General features: G+C 43.2%; 1 protein-coding gene across 1 annotated transcript; it reads right to left on the reverse strand.

The window, feature by feature from the left end:
• Positions 1–791: 791 nt before the first annotated feature.
• LOC121917524 (alpha-soluble NSF attachment protein) lies at positions 792–21,648 on the reverse strand. The gene is made up of 11 exons (XM_042443566.1): positions 21,462–21,648; positions 14,301–14,383; positions 12,893–13,009; positions 10,257–10,303; positions 9,315–9,392; positions 8,293–8,348; positions 5,447–5,531; positions 4,752–4,856; positions 4,184–4,252; positions 3,588–3,638; positions 792–2,520 (listed from the first exon to the last, which is right to left on the reverse strand). The coding sequence occupies exons 1-11, from the start codon at positions 21,563–21,565 to the stop codon at positions 2,419–2,421; spliced, it is 897 nt and encodes a 298-aa protein (XP_042299500.1). The 5' UTR covers positions 21,566–21,648; the 3' UTR covers positions 792–2,418.
• Positions 21,649–21,983: the final 335 nt, after the last annotated feature.

Raw genomic sequence — 21,983 nt, forward strand, 5'->3', positions numbered from 1 at the left:
TCATTAAGTGTGGCTGAATTACGTTTTCATATGACTTTAATAGCAATGGATGTATTCTTACTTAGGTTCAAATACCCAGTACTTCCAATATAGTAATTACAGCCTGCTTTTCACTGCTATCTCTCCCCTTACTAGATTCTACAAACGTACTGACTTCATTTGGTTAAATCAAAGACCTCATAATTAAAGCTTTTCCTTAATTCAGGCAGCACTTCAGAGGAACTGCAAGGTTCAGATCTATTCATTTTCAACAAACTATGCCTTATATTTTGGATGCAGTGCTGACAAGGCTGTCTGCAGTTCTGGGTCTTTACAGCACTAAAGAGTAGCTTTTTCAGTATCTAGGAATCTCCTTTTAAAACAGTGGAGCAATTCTTATTCTGCGCCATGAATGAGACCATGTGCCTTTGTTTTGGCACAAGTAGTGTGCAACAGAACAGCCTTCCAGAACCAGGTTCCCCAAAGAGGTTTTGAGAAACCCCCACCATCCCTGACAAACCATGTGAAACTTTCGGAGCCAGACCAGAGGCATTCCAGTTAAGATGGAGATTCACAGTCTTGCATAATGCAGCGTCCAAAAGGACATGTGCAAGTTTATTTTGCATAATTCATACAGGTACCACAGTGCTGCTTTCCTCGGAGGGTTATGTTGCCCTTTATTAAGTGCAGACTGCCCTCTAAGCCCCACCGCTTAGTAGAGGATGAGAAGCTGAAAATCAAGTTCATTCAAATGCTGCCCAAATCTACCAGTATATATATATTTAAAAAGATCACACATACAGTCAGGCAGATTCAAGCGTACAACTGTGTTTATAGACAGAATCACAGCCAGTGTTCAGAAGCAAAAACAACAATTTAGAAGGGCTGATGGGAAGGTGAAGGAATTAGTCCTGAAACACCGGTGGCTGGGAGGACAGATACATCTAAAAACATGCAAGTCACTTAGACAAGCGTCAGGAATTTAAGCTAGAGAGACTACTGTTAGATGGACATTACTTTAAGATTTCCCCCCCCCCCCCCCAACCCATGCAAAGTTTTTTTTAATTGTTTGCTATGCGCAAGCTATCTTCCATCACGTTTGGGCAAACAATTGAGAACATTCAGCAGCGCTTCTTAATTCCAATCCCCATTGCACCCAACCCACACATCTGAATTATAAAAAGTTAACACAAGAACCCCCCATGAAATTTCAAACTCTTTGCCCAGGCTACATGATAAAGTTTCTTCTTCTTTTTTAAAGCCAACACAAGAGGAAACTCAGAAGGGGAAAAAAAACCTTGCAAAGCTTCATGACAATGCATACAGAACATGGAATACTTGGCAAAAGAAATGCTCTTTCCAAACTAAGTATGAAGGGGTGAACCATGCAAGACAAGATGGTAATTATTAAGATGGCTGGCACACAAGACAGAGTTACTAGCATTAAATAGGTTTTTGGCTACCTGCTGCATGGTTCAAGATTTGCCTGCCTCTTGCCACATACAGACAACAAGAGAATGAACACCCAGCATCCCCTAGTGGCTGGCAATAGGTATATATTATGAGCCCCATATGGGGGCGAGTGACTCAGCACCTAAAGGCAAGGGAAAGAGTTGGGATGACACCTTCCTACCTAAATTGAAAAATGGTACACATCTGAGGTGCAAGAAAAAGCATACCAGAAGTTAGGAAGAGAAGCACAGGTTCAATATATGCCAGAACATATCAGGAATTTCTGGGAGATCTGAGATAGATGCAAGTATTCGAAAGGGCAGCAGGGAGCCAGTCTCCAGGGGAGACATGCTCTGACATGCTCATCATGCCAATCTTTAGAAGAGGAAGCAATGCTCCCCTTTTGGTACGTTCAAGGAACGGGATGACGTCGCAACCCAGTCCTGCAATCTCTGAATACAGGAGATAGGCTGGTACAATTCTAAGAGCTGCAGACAGAGGGATAGGGTAGGATGAGGCCACAGTGGCTGGACATCTCTTCTGCTGCAAAGAAGAGGTCATGTCCCATCTTGAGATGAGCTTCAACAAGATTTGGGGGGAGGAGAAGGAAGTGGTGCTATCAGTCGAACCTGCTAAAGCCACACAAGTTTTAAGTTATCAGAAGGATGTAAACACTGGCTCAAGAAGCGATACGCTCTGATATGAGAAGGGGATAGTGAGGCAACAAAAAATGGAGAACTTCATGTTACAGTCTTCATCTCTCTTCAAGTCAGAGCTAGTCCACAAGTGACACTCCCCTGCCTGGCTTCCTGCAGTACTGTACAAAGATGTGGTGGCAGGGAGAGGGGTTATGAGAAAGGGAGCCGTAATAAACCAATTGCCATTCAAGTCCAGTTCCTTTGTGCCAAGACCCCTCTCCTGCCTCCCACAGAGCTGATCCATGCAGGATTCTGCAGATGAGGAGCAGAGGGTGGGGCAGGGCAGGGCTTAGCGCAGGTCCTCTTCTTCACCCTGTATGGTTTTCTTGATGCGCAGGAGCATGGTAGTGAGCCACTGGTCAAGACGAGAGATAGAGTCATACTCCTTCACCTGGTGGCAGAAAAACACAAGAACTGAGATGCAACAAATCTCTAGCCAGGAGTAGTCAATAGTCAAGGTGAACTATTAAAATGCAACTAAATTCAACTTTAGTGCATAACATTCTCTTTTCTATAATAGATTTAATTTTTATAAAAGCATTTCAAAGTTGCCTTTCTAATACATGCAGACTACTTATGGCAGCTTACAACAGCTAATATCACAGCATCATAAACAATCTACAAGGGAAGGAAGCAGAACTAAAGGAAGACTTCAGAAAAAAACTTTTACTAGCTGATGGCAACAGTTTAAGGGCCAGCTATCCAAATTCCACAGGCAATTCCACCATTGAGTGCTGCCACTGATAAAGGCTAAGCTGATCTGTCTTGCTGTTACACCTATTACGTTTTTAATCACCTCTCTTTGATTACACTAAAAAACCAGTAATATCTGTCTATAGCAATCTAGCAGTTTCCAGTTCTGCTGGGAAAATAAAAACCAGGAGTAGTTTATCTTGGATAAAGAAAGGTTAATTTTTGCAAAAAGAACTTCGGCTTGGAAAGCAGGACCCTGATGTTATGAATATAGAACACAGGTTAGTAACTGGCCTTCCTGGAGTGGTTCTATGACAAGGAAGTACTGGATGCTAAGCTAGAGCCAGTCGCCAAGAATGGCAGCTACCAGGTTGTTCCCACAGCTGCTATTTTTACCAGACTCCTTTTCCTTCTATGCTGTCACCAGAGTATAAAAAAAGCTTGGTCTAGGTGCCTCTAACTGTTGGTCCCCTAAACAATTTCTGTGTTTTTAGTGCCCATCGCTGCCAGTCTCTTTCACTCCAGCTTTGGCTGCTCTTCTTCTCAACACATTAAATGTGAAGCCAACGTTTTCCTTCTTATGAAAAAGTCCATGAACACTAGAAACCACCAGCTGGAGACAACATGAGCCATCTCAACAGCAACCTCTCAGTCTAAAGCTTCTTAACCAGGCCAAACCCCTTAGATTCTTTAAGAGACATTAGATACTCTATCAGCTCACAATGTTCACCAGGCTCTCAAGAAATGGCCAGAGAAGAAACTTACTGATTCAGTGTAGCTGTCAATGTTCTGTTCCTCATGAGCATCAAGCAATTTCTATGAAGAAAAAAAGAGATTAGTGAATTTTAGGACTGATTCCCAAACACAGCAAGGTGACAGACTGCAGCAGCATCCATCCCACTGTGACCTTTAACCACTGACCAGAGAAAAATCCAAAGACAGATGCTTTCAGTACATGTACTTCATTGCCTGAAGAGGCACCCAGATTGGAGAACTGTGCCGTGTGATTTGGGAGAGATCCAAGTTTAATGCTAGCAACAGGCCCAGAGTGGGAAAACAAACTACAAGATTTGAATAGTTAAATATTGCCAATTCTTGACATCTTTTGGATTCTGGAGTTCATATTCAGGAACTACTTCTATGCTCCCTTCCACAAATCCTTTATTCAATATTCCTTTTTCTTTGTCATAGTTTGAGCACATAGCCTCTTGCTTCCAGTTCACCATCACTTTCTTGTTTTATATAAACACAGGGATACCTTGTACACTACAAGACTGACAAAAGCCTCTTCCAGTCATGTAAAACAAATGAGCTAGCAAACATCTAGTGTGTACTTCGAAGGCCCAGTAAAAGCTACTCACTTTAACCAGTTTGCATTCTCTGGAGTCTGAGAAAGCTGGAAACATTTCTTCATATTTCTGTACAGCCAACTGATTTAGGGAAGAAAAGGAATAGGCAGCTAGTTAGCTACTAGGCAGTCAAAGAATCCAGTAACATGGCTATCCAGGTTTTAACAAGCTGGACCACCAGAAGCCCCAATTCCTTGCTGCAACATGCTGAAAAGCCCCCCTCTCCCTGCCAGAATTATACATGGGCTTCATGCTATCAACCTAATGTTTTGATCAAATTCTTGCTTTAAAAAAATAACAACTACATGGCTTCAGGCTGTGATCCAGAATTAAAATTTTCAGACCCTGCAAGCTTCTACTCTGCATCTACTAGTGTGGCAACCTGTTACCTCCCCTCATATGATGCAAGAAATCTACAGTGCTGCACTCTCCCCAAATCCTGCAGATATCTGGAAAGGATCAAGCCTTTCCTATAGAGCAGCTTTATTCCACACAGTAGATTCTACAGGTCCTTGGAATTACAGATCCTTGTAATATTTAAATTAGTGACTTCTCTAGGAATACAAAAAGTTGTCCAAACCTTGGCGTTGAGCATGTCAATGCAGAAATGGCAGAGGGCTGCTTTGAAAAAATACTCCTTTGCACTGTACTTCAGCAGAGGACTGTCCATGGCACTGGTGCCCACCTAAGAGATGCCAAAAAGCAGCATATAATCACAGACACATATTTAAACAAGCTCTGGAGACTACATTCAGTTTCATTGGGGTCAGCACACTGCTTGAAACTCCCATAGACTTGGTGCCCAGTTGGCATTCTCCTCTTCCACTGTCAGAGAGAAATTACATAGCCCTTCTAAGACTAAGAGCCCTCCCCCCGACCACCATCTCGAGGGAGAGAGACGAGGCCTGGCCTGGAAAGACTAAGAGCCCTCCTCCTGACCACCATCTTGAGGGGGAGAGAGGCCTTGCAATTTTTTGTATTGTATTGCAATTTTTACTGTACACCGCTATGATCATTGCGGAATAGCGGTCTATAAATAAAACTTATTATTATTATTCTGACAATATAGTTTGTCCAAATACAATTAAGCTATATTAAAAACCATTCCCTTTTCAGATGTTAAATTCAGACTGCCTGGATATGTGATTTTATGTAACCCTGACTCCAGTTTAATTTACATATATTATACTAAAACATGATCAATAAGCTATTTATAATTTACAACTTCAATTAGGAGTTTGTGGAAAACAGGGGTGGGGACACCAATAACCAGACCTGCTCATAGATCTCAATAGCCTTCTGGTACTGCTCCAGCTGAGCTGCATAGGTTGCCACTTTCAGCAAACACTTGTTAGCAGAGCTACAGAAAGAGGAAGATGAGCTTGAGACATCTGAACAAAGAAGAGAACAGCCAACAGCCACCACCCAACCCCACATCTCTCCCCTCTATGCACATATGTGGAAATGTCAGTTGGCTCTAAGACTTCAAAAAGGATCAGCTTAAGAACTGGCAAGATCAAAACACAAGAGATCTTACAGACAAGGCAAGCCAACCCAAAGGGGAAAGAAAGACTGTTGTTTCGCCAGGGTTCTATGGATGAGTAACATATACTGATGTTGGACTAAGGCAAACAAAGAGCTTTCTTTGTCTGGGAATTCTATTATTTGTTTGCCAGGCAGAGGCACCCTCTTCTCAACCGAACTGAAAACATAATGTTTATAAAATGAGAACTAGAATAAGAGGCCTGGTAGCGAAAATTCTCCCTACTTTGTCCTAAGGCTAGAAACTACAACTCCAGCAGCCCCAGGCAGCATAGTCAATGGTCAAGCCAACGGTTACTGGAACTGAAGGAGGCCATGCGGCCTACCCCTCGATTAAGCCAAGCATACTTAAAACATAACTCAGACTCTGTCAATAAACCTAGATCAGTCACCCTGCAAGGCTATACCATTATTTGTCAAACATGTAGAAGGAAAGCTCTGTTATCTTTGGTGCTGTCCAAAAATTTAGGCACTGAAGCACAACAAAATAGTGCCACATAGATATAGGCAGACAGGGAACAAATGTGGTGGGACGGCATAGTGAAGCAACATGTGTCAAAGATAAACACATTGAACATCAATTAAAATGTGAAGGACAGACCAGCTTGCTGCTCCACACCCCTCTTTGGGAAAGGGTTGAGACCTGAGGGCACAAGAAGGAGCTGCTCTTTGGAGGGAGAAAGCTATGACACCAAGAAAGCAGAGGCTTCCCTAAAACTCCATAGGGCTCTGACTTGTATGTGCGCATCTACCACAGAATGGAAATCTAGTGGTCTCTTCCAAATCTATGTTTCTATGAGCCAGTCCGTCCACTGCCTTCACCCTAAAAGTGATATTCAGTATGAAGCAATGTCATATGAATGAGATAAAAAGCAAAGAGATCTGGAGGGAATTTTCCCAAGTCTATCGAAGGGAGCCTTGACCATTTCCCCAATTGCTCCACTTCTCCCATGAAAATGTCTACTACTTCCCCCATCTCCACTCCCTGGTCAATTTTTGAACCCTCTTCTTCCTCAGGTTAGAGGTTATCTGGCTAGGAAAAGCCAGATTTATATAGGATAAGTGGTCGGTATATTCAGAGAAAGTATTTTTTGTTGTTTATTTTATTTCTTAAACTGCCCACTAAACCACAGTTCTGTGGTACACATGTGGTGTGTATGTAAAGGCATACACCACCTTTCAACAAGAAAAATATTCAGGATGGTTTATTCAGGAAGGTTAAAATGAAAAACAAGATACAAATCAACATTAATGCAGATATTATGTGTACAGGAAGGACAACACTTCCTGCAAGGAGAGTGAAAAGAGGGAGCTTTGCACCCATCTCCTCCACCTAAGCTGTCACTGCCATGTATTCACTAATATCACCTTGTCATTTGTGAAGCTCACAGAAAATATGCTCAAGTCACACTAGTTATATAACTAAAACATGCAGCCCCCTGACTCACACTCTTATTTTCAGCATTCTGCCCACACTGGGTTTGATCAAAAGTCTGCCTTGAGATGCCGAGCAGGCAACAAAATTTAACCGCACTGGCCTATTTATAAGGATAGGAATGATATAAATCAAATCAAATACACTTGATCCATCTTCACAACTATTTTGGGCAAGACATGTCTCTGACTTGGGCTAGTTTGCCTTGGGCAGAACTCTTGTTCCACAGTTCAATGCTGTCTTGTCCATTCAGGTGGCCCATGACAGACCACTGTAATTTCTGAACAAGGACCAGTAATAGTTTATCCAAGAGAACTAGGCTGCCAAGGTATTGCCTGAATGGAGCTATTTAGTCAGCTCTTGTTCCGGACTCCCCCCTTCCCCACGGATAGCAAAAAACATAGGACCTTAATGGGGGTACAACCTGAGTCAACTTATCCATGCGTCAATGTAAGTACTGTATCTTAACTCTTATTTAAAAGAAGGAACCATCCCCCAGTGAAAAGCAAGAGTATAATCTGTTGTAGAAGCACTAACTCCCTCTACTCTCATCCATCTAGCCTTAAGAGTAAGCACAAAGAGTTATGTCTGCTGGAAATTTGTATGTTCTTTGACATTATAGCAAAATCCATAATTTTGGCCCAAAACTTGCCCTCGATTTATACATGAGGTCGACTTATAGTTGAGTATATATGGCAGTACTCTGGGATACTCATTTAAATAGGGAAAAGCACTCCTGATCAAAGCTACTACCTGAATGTCTTAAAGCACTGAAGTCTAGGCGGACTATTCAACTCTTCCAGGAAGAGTCAGCAACTCCTAAATCAATTAGATTTTGATAAACAACTCTGCCTTATCTGGACTGAGCTGTTTCATCCACTACTGACACAAGGCACCCATTCAGGGGACCCACTGCATTACAAAGTTGTTTATAAGGTGGCTAAGCAGCACACTGAAGAGTCCTCCTTCCAAGAAAAAAAAAGGTGCCTCATGTGATAAATCCCATAAGAGCAGCAAATCCCTGGCATCTCCTTCTGAGGCCTATCCAAGAGCTACCATAGAGAGTTACCATAAAGCAGTGATTTTATCTGCTCTGAACACCCAACTAGAAAAGGGGACAGGAATAACAGAACTCTCCAATTACCTATTAGATTCTTCACCTTTATAGTAATCTGCAGCTTGTTCATAATGAGCTATTGCCTGGAAAGGAAGCAGAGAAGAAAAGGAAGGATGAGAACATAAGGTCAAACAAAAGCTTTGGGTTCAGAGCAAAGGTACATGTTGTTGTTTGTTGTTAAGCTGACCCCAACACATGGTGACCCTGTGGATGAAACATCTCCAAATCTCTCTATCCTCCACTGCTTTGCTGCCAAAAAAGAAGAAAACTAGGAATGTGAAGGGCAACTATGAAAGAACTAGGCAAAATAATAAAGAGTAAAGATATACAAATGAGCACTAAAGACAGAATTGTCAAATCCACTGCATTCCTCATCATTATGTACAGATGTGAGAGCTGCTGTCAGAGTTAGCACCCAGAATCCCAGACAATCAACCAGTCAGCTTGATTGATATAATCAACAGCACTTTATTGATAGATCCAGAATCAGACATGTGCCTCACTCAGCTTCTTAGCTGAGACTAACCACACCCTCCCAAAGACAAAGTAACAGAATCCCCAAAAGCCAAAATCCCCTCCCTTGCAGAAACCCGCCAAGCGAAGCCCCTCCTGGTTCCCACAGAAGTGAAAACACATTCCCAGCTCTGAGCGCTCTGAGAGCCAGGCCCTCAAGGCCACTAGATAAGACACCTGGCCCTGCTATGCACTAACTATCACTATCTACTTTTCTACTGCAGCTAAAGCCCCATCATCCCCCAACTACTATACTATACTACAAAACACTATCTGGTAGAATACTAACAGGATTCTAACAGTTGCACAGTGAAGAAGGCAGACAGGAGGAAAATCAATTCATTTGAGATGTGGTGCTGGAAAAGAGTACTGAGGATACTGTGAATAACCAAAAAGAGAAACAAATGGGTCCTTGAACAGATCAAGGTTGAATTCCCCCTGGGAATCATCTGAAACATGGCTGTTAGAAGAAGCATGATTAAAATGAACACTTCAAATTCTTCTCATCATACTCATCATCATCATCATCATCATACCTTTTCAATGTCCACAAGCTCCGTCTCATAGATCTCTGCTATTGTTATGTGGTGTTTGGCTGCAATAGTGAAACGGCCCTAAAAGAAGAGAAAGACAGAAAGTGAATAAAACAGGTATGAACATCCAGGGGCAATGGGTACATATGTGTAGCCCTCATAGCCCCAAAGCACTCCAATTTTAGGTCCTAGGTAGTATCTAACTGTGCTGAAATCTGGCAACTATCTTGAGTCTCCTGGCTCTCAGTGAAACCCTAGAAATCAATCTGTATCCACTCAAATGTTCTCTCAGCCTTCAAGCAAAATACATATTCAGAGGCATGATGCATTATCAAAGTACACCTGGCACACATGGAGACTGAAGGATTCAACAAACCTGCACAAGTTTACAAAAAAAGAGTAGTAATCTAGGCTAGAGATCAGCCATACCAGCTTCAACGTGTTCTTGATTCACTTAGAAAAAGTAACCTGCTATATATTTAAGTACTCTCAACACCAGTAACATTGTGCTTGTCTACATATATACACACTGTCTTATATGTCAGAGATGAAACATTTGTGGCCCTCGAACTGTTACTGGACTACTATTATAGGTTTTGCTGCTGGGAGTAATAATATAAATCTTCATTTATTTCACTCCAGAATGCAATGAATGATTTCAGTACTTCTCTCCCTGCTCCATGAGAATACAGGGAATTCTGCCCATTTTCCAAGCTTTCTTCACTATTTGGAACTTCATTTGGGAAAATTCATTTGCACAGAGCTGCACGTGGTTTGTCAGCATGAAAGAAAATTATTTCTGCATAAACAGTAATATTTTTATATGGGAGGCTGTGTATATTGCACAAAAGGTGCTATTTCCATGCCCAAATATAAAATGCATGAAATATTCTGAATCTTTTAAAATTAAGTTCTGAACTTCACACACATATGACATTAGCTTACCATGTCTGTGTAGATCTCAATAGCTCTGAGGAGACAGTTAATGGCCTCTGTTAATAAAAGAAGAAGACAGTGTTGCCAGCTTTAAACATGATAAAATGAGGAAATAAAGCCACCCGACAGCCATCTCCCAGTAAGGAACAAAGCTGTGGGTATATATATGTACAGCACAATTCCTTCCCTGAGGATTAATAGCAACTTAAGAAAAAGCTGCTGAGGTCTGCAGATCTTCTGGGAGCTGGAACAGGACACAAAGCAGTCCTGGAGAATTGATTAATTTGTATTCTCAACAGTTAAGGGACGTATGCAACTAGCCCCACACCCAAATTCTGCTCTGAGAACACTTCAGCGATTATCCAATGCTCCTGACCACTTAAGAGGCATGCACAGCTGTATAGCCTGGGCTCTAGTATCAAGAGAGTGGGATCCTATGCTGCCCTTACGTGGCCTACTGAAGAACTGCAGCATTGGCAGTTTTACTGAAAAGTTGGTCCAAGAACAGAAGCAGTCATGGCTGAACATTTCAAAAACAGAACCAAGCTTTCCAAAGTAACTTTAAATGCTCAGCACAAGATTACTTTATCCCACTGAGTCCCCTTCCCTCTGGCTCCACTAACAATCTTCTCCACAACTGCAAGCGTGTGTTTCATTTAACTATTCATATGCCACTCTGACACCAAATTCATAGACACATACAAACATGGTAGTTTAAATATATATATTAAAAGCTTTAATCCAGTACCAAAACATTAAAGTGGGATCTGGAGTAATCACTTTGGAGGTTTCACCACTAAAAATGTCTTTTACTTTACCCAATGGTGGCACCCAGGAAAACTCCTAAAGTCCTACATGGAGACATGTACTCTTCTGTTATTAAATAATGATGGGTTTTAGAATTCAAACCCAGCATCTTTCATCAGAATCAGTTCAGCAAAGCCAAGAGTTGCAAGTGAATATTTGAGCTTCTCTGGCACACATCTTAAAAGGGTGGGTAAGGACCATTCCCACTGTCTGTTCCATCACCAGCAGAATGCAAGGCTGTCCTCACACAAGCCAAACACAAACCAAACCATACCAAACACAAACTAAAGGCAGACAATCCAAAGGGTGACAGCCATTTAATGTCACCTCTTTTAAAAAACATGTTGCTGGTGCTTGCCCTTGACCATCCCCAATGCTCTGCCTCCCTCAGTGACAAGGCTGAAGCTCACTCTTTAGCTCTGCCACCACAGCCGATAATCAGAATGCAAATCTCCAAAAGATTAAGCAAATCCCTGGGGAGGATTAAATTTGTTTTCTCCTCAGGTTACTTTATCATCTTTCCCCCAGAAATTACTGACAGAGTCAAGGCAGGCACAGGAGAAGGCGATCTCCTCCTCCTCCGCTGGCGCCTCGTTTATTTGCCTGCCTCTTTTCCTGTTAATAAATGCCAGAAGTCTGACACACAAAATCCTGAGTGAGGAATCCTCTTTAAGAGGCGAAGTACATCTCCGACAGAAAGAAAACACAGAGCAAAGGCCCTGCATACCCTAGTTAACATTGCAGGAAAACAAACAACAAGAAGAGGACTGAAGAACCTGCTCAAAACTACTGCCTTCAAGGGGTGAGCATGTCTTGACGTTGTATCCTTGTCTCACCAGAGGCTGGAAAGATCACTGTTGTCAACTACACCACCGCAAATTCCCCAGCTAATATTGCCAATGGCCATGCTGACTAAGGCATTCTGGGAGTTGTAATCCAAAGAAGCAACTTTCCTGATCTCTACAATTTCACACAGTTTAGCGAAGTTGAAAGAAAGGCTTTAGTTATCCTTGTTATTTCATATCAAATTACACAGAAGAGTCTTAGGACTCTTACATCTGTTCATGAGTATAAACACAAGAAACCCCTAAAATGAGGTCTGAATACAGAGATATTTAAATGTCAAATACACTCATGAACTGGAGTTATGGATTTCATGTCTGTAAGATCTACACAACCCAGTGGGAGGGGATTTGTTAACTTGCATCTCTTATGCAATGCTGCAGACTAAGGATTCCTACTAAAGCAGGACATCTCAGTGCATAATGCAAAGAAGCCAGCTGGCATCGTAGCTTCCGCCCTTCAACAGCCTACGTGACTTGCAGCTTTGGAGAAAGTGAGGAAGCATTTACAGGGCAGCATTTGGTTGCCAAGATGCAACCAAGTCCAATACAACTGCTTGCATTCAATTATACTGCCTTAATAAGACAAGATCAGTCTCTCTCTCTCTCTCTAGCCAAAGTATGACTATTCAGTTGTAGGCATTGTCCCCCTGTCTTAGCCACCAGACAGGATGGGTAGGCAACTACAAAAAAGTGTAGAGTATGAATACAATATGCATTTTTCAGCAAGAAACTGTGCATTCGGTTAAACCCAAGACTTTGTGTACTCTGAATGATGGAAAGTTCTGGAATTTAAATTCTGCTGTTTAAACATGTCTGCATAGGCAACAAAACAATCTACTATGCATCTAAGATGCAAGCGTTTAGAATACTTGTGCAGTACAAATGGACCTCATTCCATGAAACATTACTGCACTTACATACCCCTTCTCATAATCAAATCCGGCCTGAGCTTTGATAAGACAGCATTATAAGATGAGAATCCACTTTACGCACCTTGAGGATCTGCTTTCTTGAAGGCATTGCCTGCATCCACAAAGCTCATGGCTGCATCATGCTTGTTCTGCAGCTGGAGGTGCAACTGAGCAGCCTGGCAGAAAGCATTCCCAGCAGCTAGAAGAGAGAAAAGGGGATGATATATGGCTGTGTAAGACTTGGAATTTGTTAAAGCACATTACAGATCCAAAACCAGAGTCTCCATGTCAAACAGAATTGGCTGTTTTTAAGAAAGAACTTTTGATAACGTTCTAAACTACTGTATTTTGACTGATATACATAGTTTAGATACTTTTAAACAACAACTGTTGCATTCTTTGATTTACTCTATACTATAAGCCATCTTGAGTTGTAGCTCTGGAGAAAAGGCTGAATATAAATAAAATAAAAATCCCTCTTATTTCTAGAAAGGGCTGGGAAGCTTGTGGCCTTCCCAGTGTTGCTGGACTGCAACTTCCATCAGTTACAATCACAGCCTGGCCAAAGGCCTGGCCAAAGGCAAAGAATGTTAGTAGCTGAAACTCAAAAATTTTGAAGGGCAGCAAGCTGTCAACCCTGATCTAGAAACATGAAGATGGCTAGAGTAATGGGGTTTGGATTCATATTCCTATAGTTATTATTATGCTGCTAATTGTTCAGAGGCTTAAGCATCTGACTGCAGAGCTCTCGTCTTACCACCCACACAACTACCACCTCCTAAAATACATTTAGACTTCTGGAAGACAAACAAAACAGATTTCACCTTTTCCTTACATAGGCTGCTGCATCATTCCCAGTGAAACTACTGGTTCATCTAGCCCAGTGCTTCCCAAACTTTGGTCCTCCGGGGTTTTGTTTCACTTTTTGGACTTCAGCTCCCAAAAGCTCCAGCCAGCTGGGTCAACAGCCAGGAATTCAAAAGTTCAAAACACCTAGAGGACCAAAGTCTGGGAAACCCAAATCTAGCTCATGATGACTAGCAGCAATGATCCCAGGCTTGAGAGAAAGATCCTTCTCAGGCCAAACAGGATGCCAGAAATTGAACTTTAAACATTCAAAGGGGATGCTTTCCCACTGAACTACAGCCATTCCTCTGAGAATACTGTCCACAAACCATAAAACCTAATCTATCAGTTCACAAGAAACTGGTTAACACAGCAGACTCTCTTAGCAGTTTCTGGTTTTACAAACTATTATAGATTTATTCTTCTGAAGGTAACAGGCTTCCAACGCCTGTTATATTTATTCTTCTGAAGCTAACAGGCATCCAACGTCTCAAACTGTGAAACACACATCTGTGCTGCAATGTGAGCGGAAGGGAACTGCACCACAGGCAGATGCAGTGATGTGCATCTCATCAATATGAGCATGCTGTTCATGAACTATAATCTGAGTTTAATAAACATAGCGTTACAGGGATGATACGTACCACTCCAGTTCTTTGCCATTTTAAACATATTGGCTGCTCTCGCATAGATATCACATGCTTCTTCAACCCTGGAAGAGCCACCCCTAGGGTGAAAAATAAAATACCACAGCATCAGTTTGCTATACTAACAAACACAGCCACCTGGTCACATATGAACACTGTACAGAAAAAGAAGGGCTTATCCATTGCAGAATAATGTACCACTTTAGACTGGTTTGCAACTAATTCTAAACATGGAACAAAATGTATACTTTGTAAGATATTTTTGGAGGCATATTTGTATATCTAAATACATCTTAAGCCACGCATTTAGAGCTATCTTGTCTAGAAGAGGGGAAACAAATACAAGGACTGAAACCCAAGCCCAGAGGAATGGTTGAAGAAGCTAGGTATGTTTAGTCTTAGAAAAGAAAGAAGACTGAGATGATGACCATCTTTAAATTTCTGAAAGTCTACCATGTGGGAGATGCAGCAATCTTGTTTTTCAATGCTCCAATGGATTCCAATTACGAAAGGAAATTCTGTCTAAATATCAGAAAGAACTTCCTGACAGTAAGAACCTTTCAGCAGTTGGACTGACTGAATAGGCATGAGGAATTTCCAGCCCACAAAGCCCTGATCCAACCTTTAAGCCTTTTGAATGTGACATATGCCCACAGCAGAGACTCTGTAAGGATTCTTCCAGGCTACTAGAACATGGTGCACTCTTTTTCCATGCCTTCAGGCTTATTCTGGCTCCTTGGAATGCAATTGTACTGCAGAAACAATGCAGTTTGAGCCTGCTTTAACGGCCATGACTCAAGGCGATGGAACTCTGGGAATGGTAGTTTGCTGAGGCACCAAAGTGAAGCTTTAGGGTTGTCATAAGTCAAAAATGACTTGAAGGCACACAACAACAAGGGCAGTTTGGAAAACATGGGAATGTTACAGCCTTTAAAGATTTTTTTTAAATCACCGGAGAACCTTTTAATCTGTAACATGTCCTCCAGCTAGAACCTTCCCTAAGCTGAAAAGCATTTAATGAGACCTATATTCTAAAATCCTTTGTAATAGCCTTCATCAACCTGACAGTCTTTTGATGCTTCAGCTAACATTTCCTATTACTCCCAGCTGCTGGCGATGCTGGCTGGGCCTGATAAGAGTTCGAGCCCAAAACGTTTGAAGGGGATCAGGCTGGAGAAGACTGCTTTGAAATCATACCCTAAACCGTGTATTTGATCTCAATTGCAACCTCAAGTAAAAATCACATTCATAACTGTCATACAAAAAATCTTTCAGGACTGTCTAAAACCACAAATTTTAGACTTTCCCTATTCATTATATAGAAAATGATCTGCCTTCCCTACAACCATCATCCAGTTTGGTAACTATAGCCAACAATCTTGGAACTGCATTTTTGTCAAGATGCAGGTGAACAGAGATCTCAACATCCGTCTTCACAAAATTACAATTCCTAGAACTCAAATGGAATGGATTGTTCTTTAAGAAGTAGGTGCGTTCTTTAAATATACAGCCCCAGTGAGTCCAGTAAGGTATACAGTAGTCCCTTCACATTTGCTGGGATTAGGAGTGAAGGAACCCTGTGAACGTAAGAAGAAGAAGAAAATGCAAATACAAACCACTATTCTTTTTACCTAAGATATCACCTATCTAGGAATCCCCAGGTTCTCCAGTGCAACTCTATGGTCAACATCTGTCAGACGTTGATCACAGAATCATGCTGGAGAACCTACAAGTGCCCAGAGAAGTGTTTTTTCTAGGAGCTTCTAGGTTCTCCAGCACAACTTCTGGCAGATTGGCGCTGGAGGACCTAGAGAGAACATATTAAGCAAAACCGCAAATAATCAAAGTCACAAAAGGCAAAGCTGCAAATGTGGAGGGGCAACTGTACTTACCCTAACCCTACACAGGACTCTGTGACCAGATACATTAGTGCCCCACACTCCCATACACATTAAGCAACCTAACATGATTATCTCCACATGCTTATATCCATCAGTAAATGGGACTGTGCCTCTTTGGGCTTGTAAATGAAGTGTTCTGGGTCGGAAAAACAAACAGCCTTCAAGTATATCACTTCTGTTTTATCATTTCTCCCTCCCACTCCCTTTCCATCCTAGAAGCAAATCATTTCCTCCCATCAACTATCACTGCCAGCCATGGACCATGTTCTTTCTCACAGCATGTGAAAAATCATTATCTATTTCAGCTCCCTGGTGAAGAGGTGTTCCGCCTCTCAGGGCTCAGCTGTGCGTTCTGTGAGAGGGAAAATCAGCCTTGAGTCACCAGCTCTGTCATATGCCTCCATCCCTCGCCTGCCTCCTCTCTCCACCAAGCGCTGGCTGCTGCTGCTGCTGCTGCTTCAATAACAGACATTGCCTGCAGGAAAAAATCTGATGCACAGCTAGCTAGGAAAGCTGCAGGCACAGGCCAATTCTCCCTTTATTGCCAACAGGTTACTGGATTAGGGTTCTGTCTAAGCCCCATTTGCAAGAAGGGAAAAAGCTTTTCAAACAAATATTGGTTTTATCATAAATAACTCAAGGACAACTGAAGCTTCCATCTCTCTCTCTCACACACACACAATACAATGTAATCCCATGTTTGGCTCCAAGCATTCAGTTTTCCAAGAAAAAGCAGCATCTCCCGCTGCTGTGCTTTTCCATTATGCTGCCCTGAATCATCTCCCTTCATTTAACTCACCCCAAGCCACAGATTATGCAATAAGGGAGGGGGAACCACAAAGGCCATCCTAGAATAGAAGATGAAAGGAGCAGGCTCTTTTTCTCAGTGAGAAGACAGATCTAATTGCAAGGAGGAGATCCAGAACTGAACAGAACCAAGTTTGGGTTTTAAGCAAATAAAGGATTCTTCAAGACAGGCCCACATCTTATGGCTTCATTATTTGTTGGCTTCGTCACTCTTAAGACAAACAGAGAACCATGGCACCATAAAGGCTAATACATTTATTACAGAATCAGCTTTCATGGATTATAGTTCATCTCAGAAACCCAAGCAGCATTAATGTTTTAATTGCCACAGGCCTCTGCTAGCCTTAGGAGTGATGAGCAGCATTCAGGAGTGTTGTAGTCCAATGCATCTGGAACATTGGGGGAAGCTCTCTTGCAGACTTTTCTAATTTACTGAAGTCCCGTTTACAAATTTTCAGACAGCTGCAGTTTTTGAGGTTGGGAAGCAAACTCTTGTTTGTTAAGTTATCCTTCTGAACTTCTTCAAAGGTGAAGAGAGATCAAGGCTCATTTACAGGCAACCATACCTTAGTTAATATAGTGATACTTCAAGAGCCAGCCTGGCTTACTGGTTTGAGCAGTGGACTATGATTCTGGAGACCAGGGTCTGAATCCTTGCTCAGCCATGGAAAGGCACTGGGCAGCCTTGGAGAAACCACACTCTCTCAGTCTCAGAGGAATACTGTGCCCAGTTCTGGGCACCACAATTCAAGAAGGATGTAGACAAGCTGGAGTATGTCCAGAGAAAGGTGCCCAAAATGGTGGAAGCCCTGCCCTATGAGAAATGGCTTAGGGAGCTGGATATGTTTAGCCTAAAGAAGAGAAGGTTAAGGGGCTGACATGATAGCCAAGTTTAAATATTTGGATATCATGTTGAGGACTGAGCCAGCTTGCTTTTGGCTGGTCCAGAGGCTAGGACCCAGCAATGGATTCAGGCTATAGGAAGAGATTTCACCTAAACATTCCTGGCATTAAGAACTTCCTGAGAGTAAGAGAAGATGCTCCCTCAGAGTACAGTGGTCTCCTCTTTGGAGGCTTTTAAACAGAGTCTGGATGGCCATCTGTTGGGGATGCTTTGATTATGAGTTCCTGCATGTCAGGGGTTGGACTGAATGGTGCCTTGTAGTTGCTTCCAACTCTATGATTCTGTGATTCACTCCAAACTCTGCCCACCCTTAAGCACAGCAAATCTAGGCTGATCCTACATAGGTGCTTCATTCACATAAGCACTCCTGCTTTCAATAAAATTCAGTGAATGAAAGAGCATGATCAACAATACTAACACACTTTTACTGAGAGAGCTGATAGAGGGCAATTAGTCCTAAGAAACTTAGCAAACCTTTCCAGGATGACAAAAGCTCTGGTAGACTAACCAATCACAAGCCACTACGTATTTGCACAAATCCTTAATCCTCACACGATTGTATTAGTCTGCCTAAGCTTTAGTAGCTCACTGCCTTCTGGGAAATGTACCTGGGACTTAACTACTCTTCTGCCTTACACAGCCTGGAAAGCTGGAACAGTAATAGAAACTAAGCCAAATCACAGCAGCTCAGATGCTACTATGACCTTCTCTGCCTTCTGTCAAGCCAGAAGCCTCTAACAGTCAAATTGCAACACTCCAGTTATGCCCCTGGGAAGCTGTGAAAGGCACAAAACTGGAAAAACAGATGAAACCGGAAGACTTTTACTCATGGACAAACCGCTGGGGGCAGGAAAGAAGAAAATGTGTTTTGAACAGGCTGGAGTACAGATTTCATGGTGCAAACTGGCATCAAGGCTACATGGAATGATACAAGAGACTGCAGTTTGAACCGCTTCCTCCAGGTTTCTATCCAGGTCATGTATGATACTGTCCGCCAAGTCCTTTTACTTCCGCGAAAGAGGACAATTCCCCTAGAATATTTACGAATGTGAAGAAAGGGGACAGATTAATGCCTCCCCTGGAAAGAGATTAAGGCCCACCTCTGGTGACTGGAATTGAACCCTAAAGTTCTGCAAACATAACAAAAATGTGGACCAAACGTTTAGTTGTGAGAGTGACAAACTGCAAGATACACATATGGCAGTGGATATGAGGAAGGCTCTTTACATGACAAGCTACCAAGATATTTTGGGCTTCCACAAGAACAAAACCAATGGCTTTCAGGAAAATCACCTTTTGTGTATTTTCTTTCAGGCGTCTCCTATTTATTCCAGCTGCTAACCAAGATAGGCCCAGAGCTATCTTCAATTATTGTCCCACTCATACAAACAACAGACCACCGAGATGAAACCCTAAAACTCATATTGAATACTCTCTTCTGCTCTTCCTTAAACGTCTTGTAATTAAGTTACACCCTCGCCTCTCAATTAATATTTGCTACAAGACCTCCTGATCAGCACTTCCAGAGGTTACTCCTGCCTCACCAGATTGCTCCAACAGGTTCCTGTTTCGTCTTTCTATCATGCCACCGAATATATAAAACTGAAGAAGCATGTGGATTTCCATTACAGTATACGCAGCAGTCGTAAAGAGGCACCCTTTGAATCAGTTCCCAAGGAGTAGGTAAAAGAAATCACATTCCTACAACTCCTATGGCATTCTGAGATTTGGAGTTTAGTGAGACACTCAGCCTTCTCTCTCAGGGAGCTCCCCAGGAATTGCAAAGGCAGTTAAAGCGGTGTCAAACTGCATTAATTCTGCAGTGTGGCGGCAGCAGCCCCAGGCACCAGCCATCACTAAGACCCGGAGCAGGAACTCTGGCCTGTGTGAAGCCCTTTTTACCTGCCCTGGAACTCCCTCCATTCCTCTTCTGTGGGTGTGACTCCATTGGCTTCTACTAACCTAAGAGAAGAGAAGCTTCTCCCTACTTAGTGATCTCCAAAGCCAACAGAGAGAGAGAGAGAGAGAGAGCCCTGTGAGCCCACTTCAGTATAAAAAGAAGTATGGCAGTACCTTTAAAACATGCCAATTTGTTTCATAGACTCATAGAGCCAAAGTATTATAGAGCTGGAAGAGACCCCAAGAACCAGCCAGAGCAACCCCTGCCATCCTGACAGATGGCCATCCAGTCTGTTTCAAACCCTCCAAGGAAGGAGACTCTGCCGCAAACCCAGGCAGTGCATTCCAGTGCCAAACAGCTGTGACTGTCAAGACGTTATTCTTCATGTTAAGATGGAACCTCTTTTCTTGTAACTTGAACCCACTGCTCTTCTGTCCTAGTCTCTGGCGCAGCAGATTGCTCCATCCTCAACATGTTGTTGCTGGGTGCCTTTCAAGTCAGTGACCATATCGTGGGCTGTTCTTGGCATGCTTCTTCACAAGGAGTTTGCCATTGCCAGCCTCTGAGGCTCAGAGAGTGGGACTTGCCCAAAGATCACCCAGCGACTTTCTATGGCTGAGAGAGGACTGGACTCCTGCTCTCCAGGGTCACAGTCCAATGCTCAAACCACTACAGACTGGCTCTCATCCCCAATAAGACATCCGTCCTTTCAAATATTTAAACATGGCTACCATGCCACACCTTCACCTTCTCTTCCCCAGGCTGAACATAACCACTTCAGTGGCTTCCAGACCATGGTTTGGCATAACACCTTTCCTGGACTCAGGACAGATGAAGACGTGGGCTGCAGGCCACAAAACCTTGGGCCAAAAAGACATCCTTCTGTTTTTCTCCCTCTCCTCTCTCTCTCTCTCTCTCTTTGTGCAAACCAAGCAAAATGCTGTCTCTTCAGTCTTCAAATGTAATGTGTAATGTCTTTAGCCTTTTAAAAACCGTTTCATTCTTCCTGAAGCTTTGATACTTTGCATTTCACTTGAAGCGTTAAATCCTCGACTGGGAGAAAGGGGGGATAGAAATGAGTCAGGAATCATATCCTCTCCCCTTCACATCCCTGATCCCTCCTTCAGTTCAGCCCGGAGGAGGCGCCTGCTTCAGCCCTGCCTTTGCTCATCAGGGCCTGCCTTTTTCCCTAGCAGTATGCCCTAGTGGTTAGAGCCTTGGACTGCTTCCTACAGTTCCCAGGATTCCCAGCACTGAGCAGTTAGAGCAGTCTCAAACCGGGTTATTATTTGCACCTTCCAAGCGCGGATCCTTTCAGGACTCGTCCTCTGTTCTTAAACTGCAGGAGGAAAGGTAGAAGCCCGAAACCCTCTGCAGAAATGATCATCCAGCCTGAGACTGCTTTAGCTGCCCTGGCTCAGGACTAGGGAACCCTGGGAAGTGTAGTTTATTATGGCCCAAGGGCTCTCTCTCTCTCTCTGACAGAAAAGGCTCAATGTCTCCCAGAACTACAACTCCCAGAATCCCTCGCATTGAGCCAGGGCAGCTCAAGCGGCCTCAGACTGGGATGATTCCTTCTGCGGTGTGTTTGCCTCCTCCTCCCCTTCCCTCCCTCTTCCCTTCCTTGGTCCCTTGGGCCTCCTCACCCGAAGAGCCCCGAGAAGAAGCCATGGGAGCCGCGGACTTTCTTGTCCGCTTCGGCCAGCAGCTGCAGCGCTTCCTTCTCCTTGCCGCTCGTATCCATCGCCATGGGCCCGACGCCGCGATACTAACAGAAGCCACAGGAGCCGCAGCCTCTCACTCCTTCTTCTTCCCCTCTCTCTGAGGGACTGAGGCGACGTCGGCGACTACGTCGACGCACGCGCGGTGACGTCAGCGCGCGCGGAAGCAGCTCACACCACAACAACTCTGTCACGTGACCTGGAGGGCTTAGACACCAAAAGCCACGCCCCCTCTTTGAATTCCCATAAGCCACCGCGGTCGGCGCCGGCTGTGGGGTAGCGTTGTGCATCACGTGACTATGGTTGTGCTGACTCATTGGAGTCACGTGATCAGCGCAGGGCAGGAATGGTTCAGTCCGTTGTGGGGGGGGCAAGGGGAGGTTGGGTTGTACCATTTCAAACTGAGGGGTGACTGGGCTTTTTTTACCAACAACAATAATAAAAGAT

Source organism: Sceloporus undulatus, unplaced genomic scaffold (assembly GCF_019175285.1).
Source record: "Sceloporus undulatus isolate JIND9_A2432 ecotype Alabama unplaced genomic scaffold, SceUnd_v1.1 scaffold_23, whole genome shotgun sequence".
Taxonomy (NCBI): domain Eukaryota; kingdom Metazoa; phylum Chordata; class Lepidosauria; order Squamata; family Phrynosomatidae; genus Sceloporus; species Sceloporus undulatus.

Excerpts from the sequence above, each read along its gene's own strand:
- LOC121917524 (XM_042443566.1), bottom strand. The coding sequence starts at position 21,565 with ATGGCGATGGATACGAGCGGCAAGGAGAAGGAAGCGCTGCAGCTGCTG. Across the intron at positions 8,349-9,314 it reads AGCTTGTGGACATTGAAAAG|GCAATAGCTCATTATGAACA; the intron begins GTATGATGATGA and ends CTTCCTTTCCAG. Across the intron at positions 4,253-4,751 it reads TTGACATGCTCAACGCCAAG|TTGGCTGTACAGAAATATGA; the intron begins GTTTGGACAACT and ends TCCCTAAATCAG.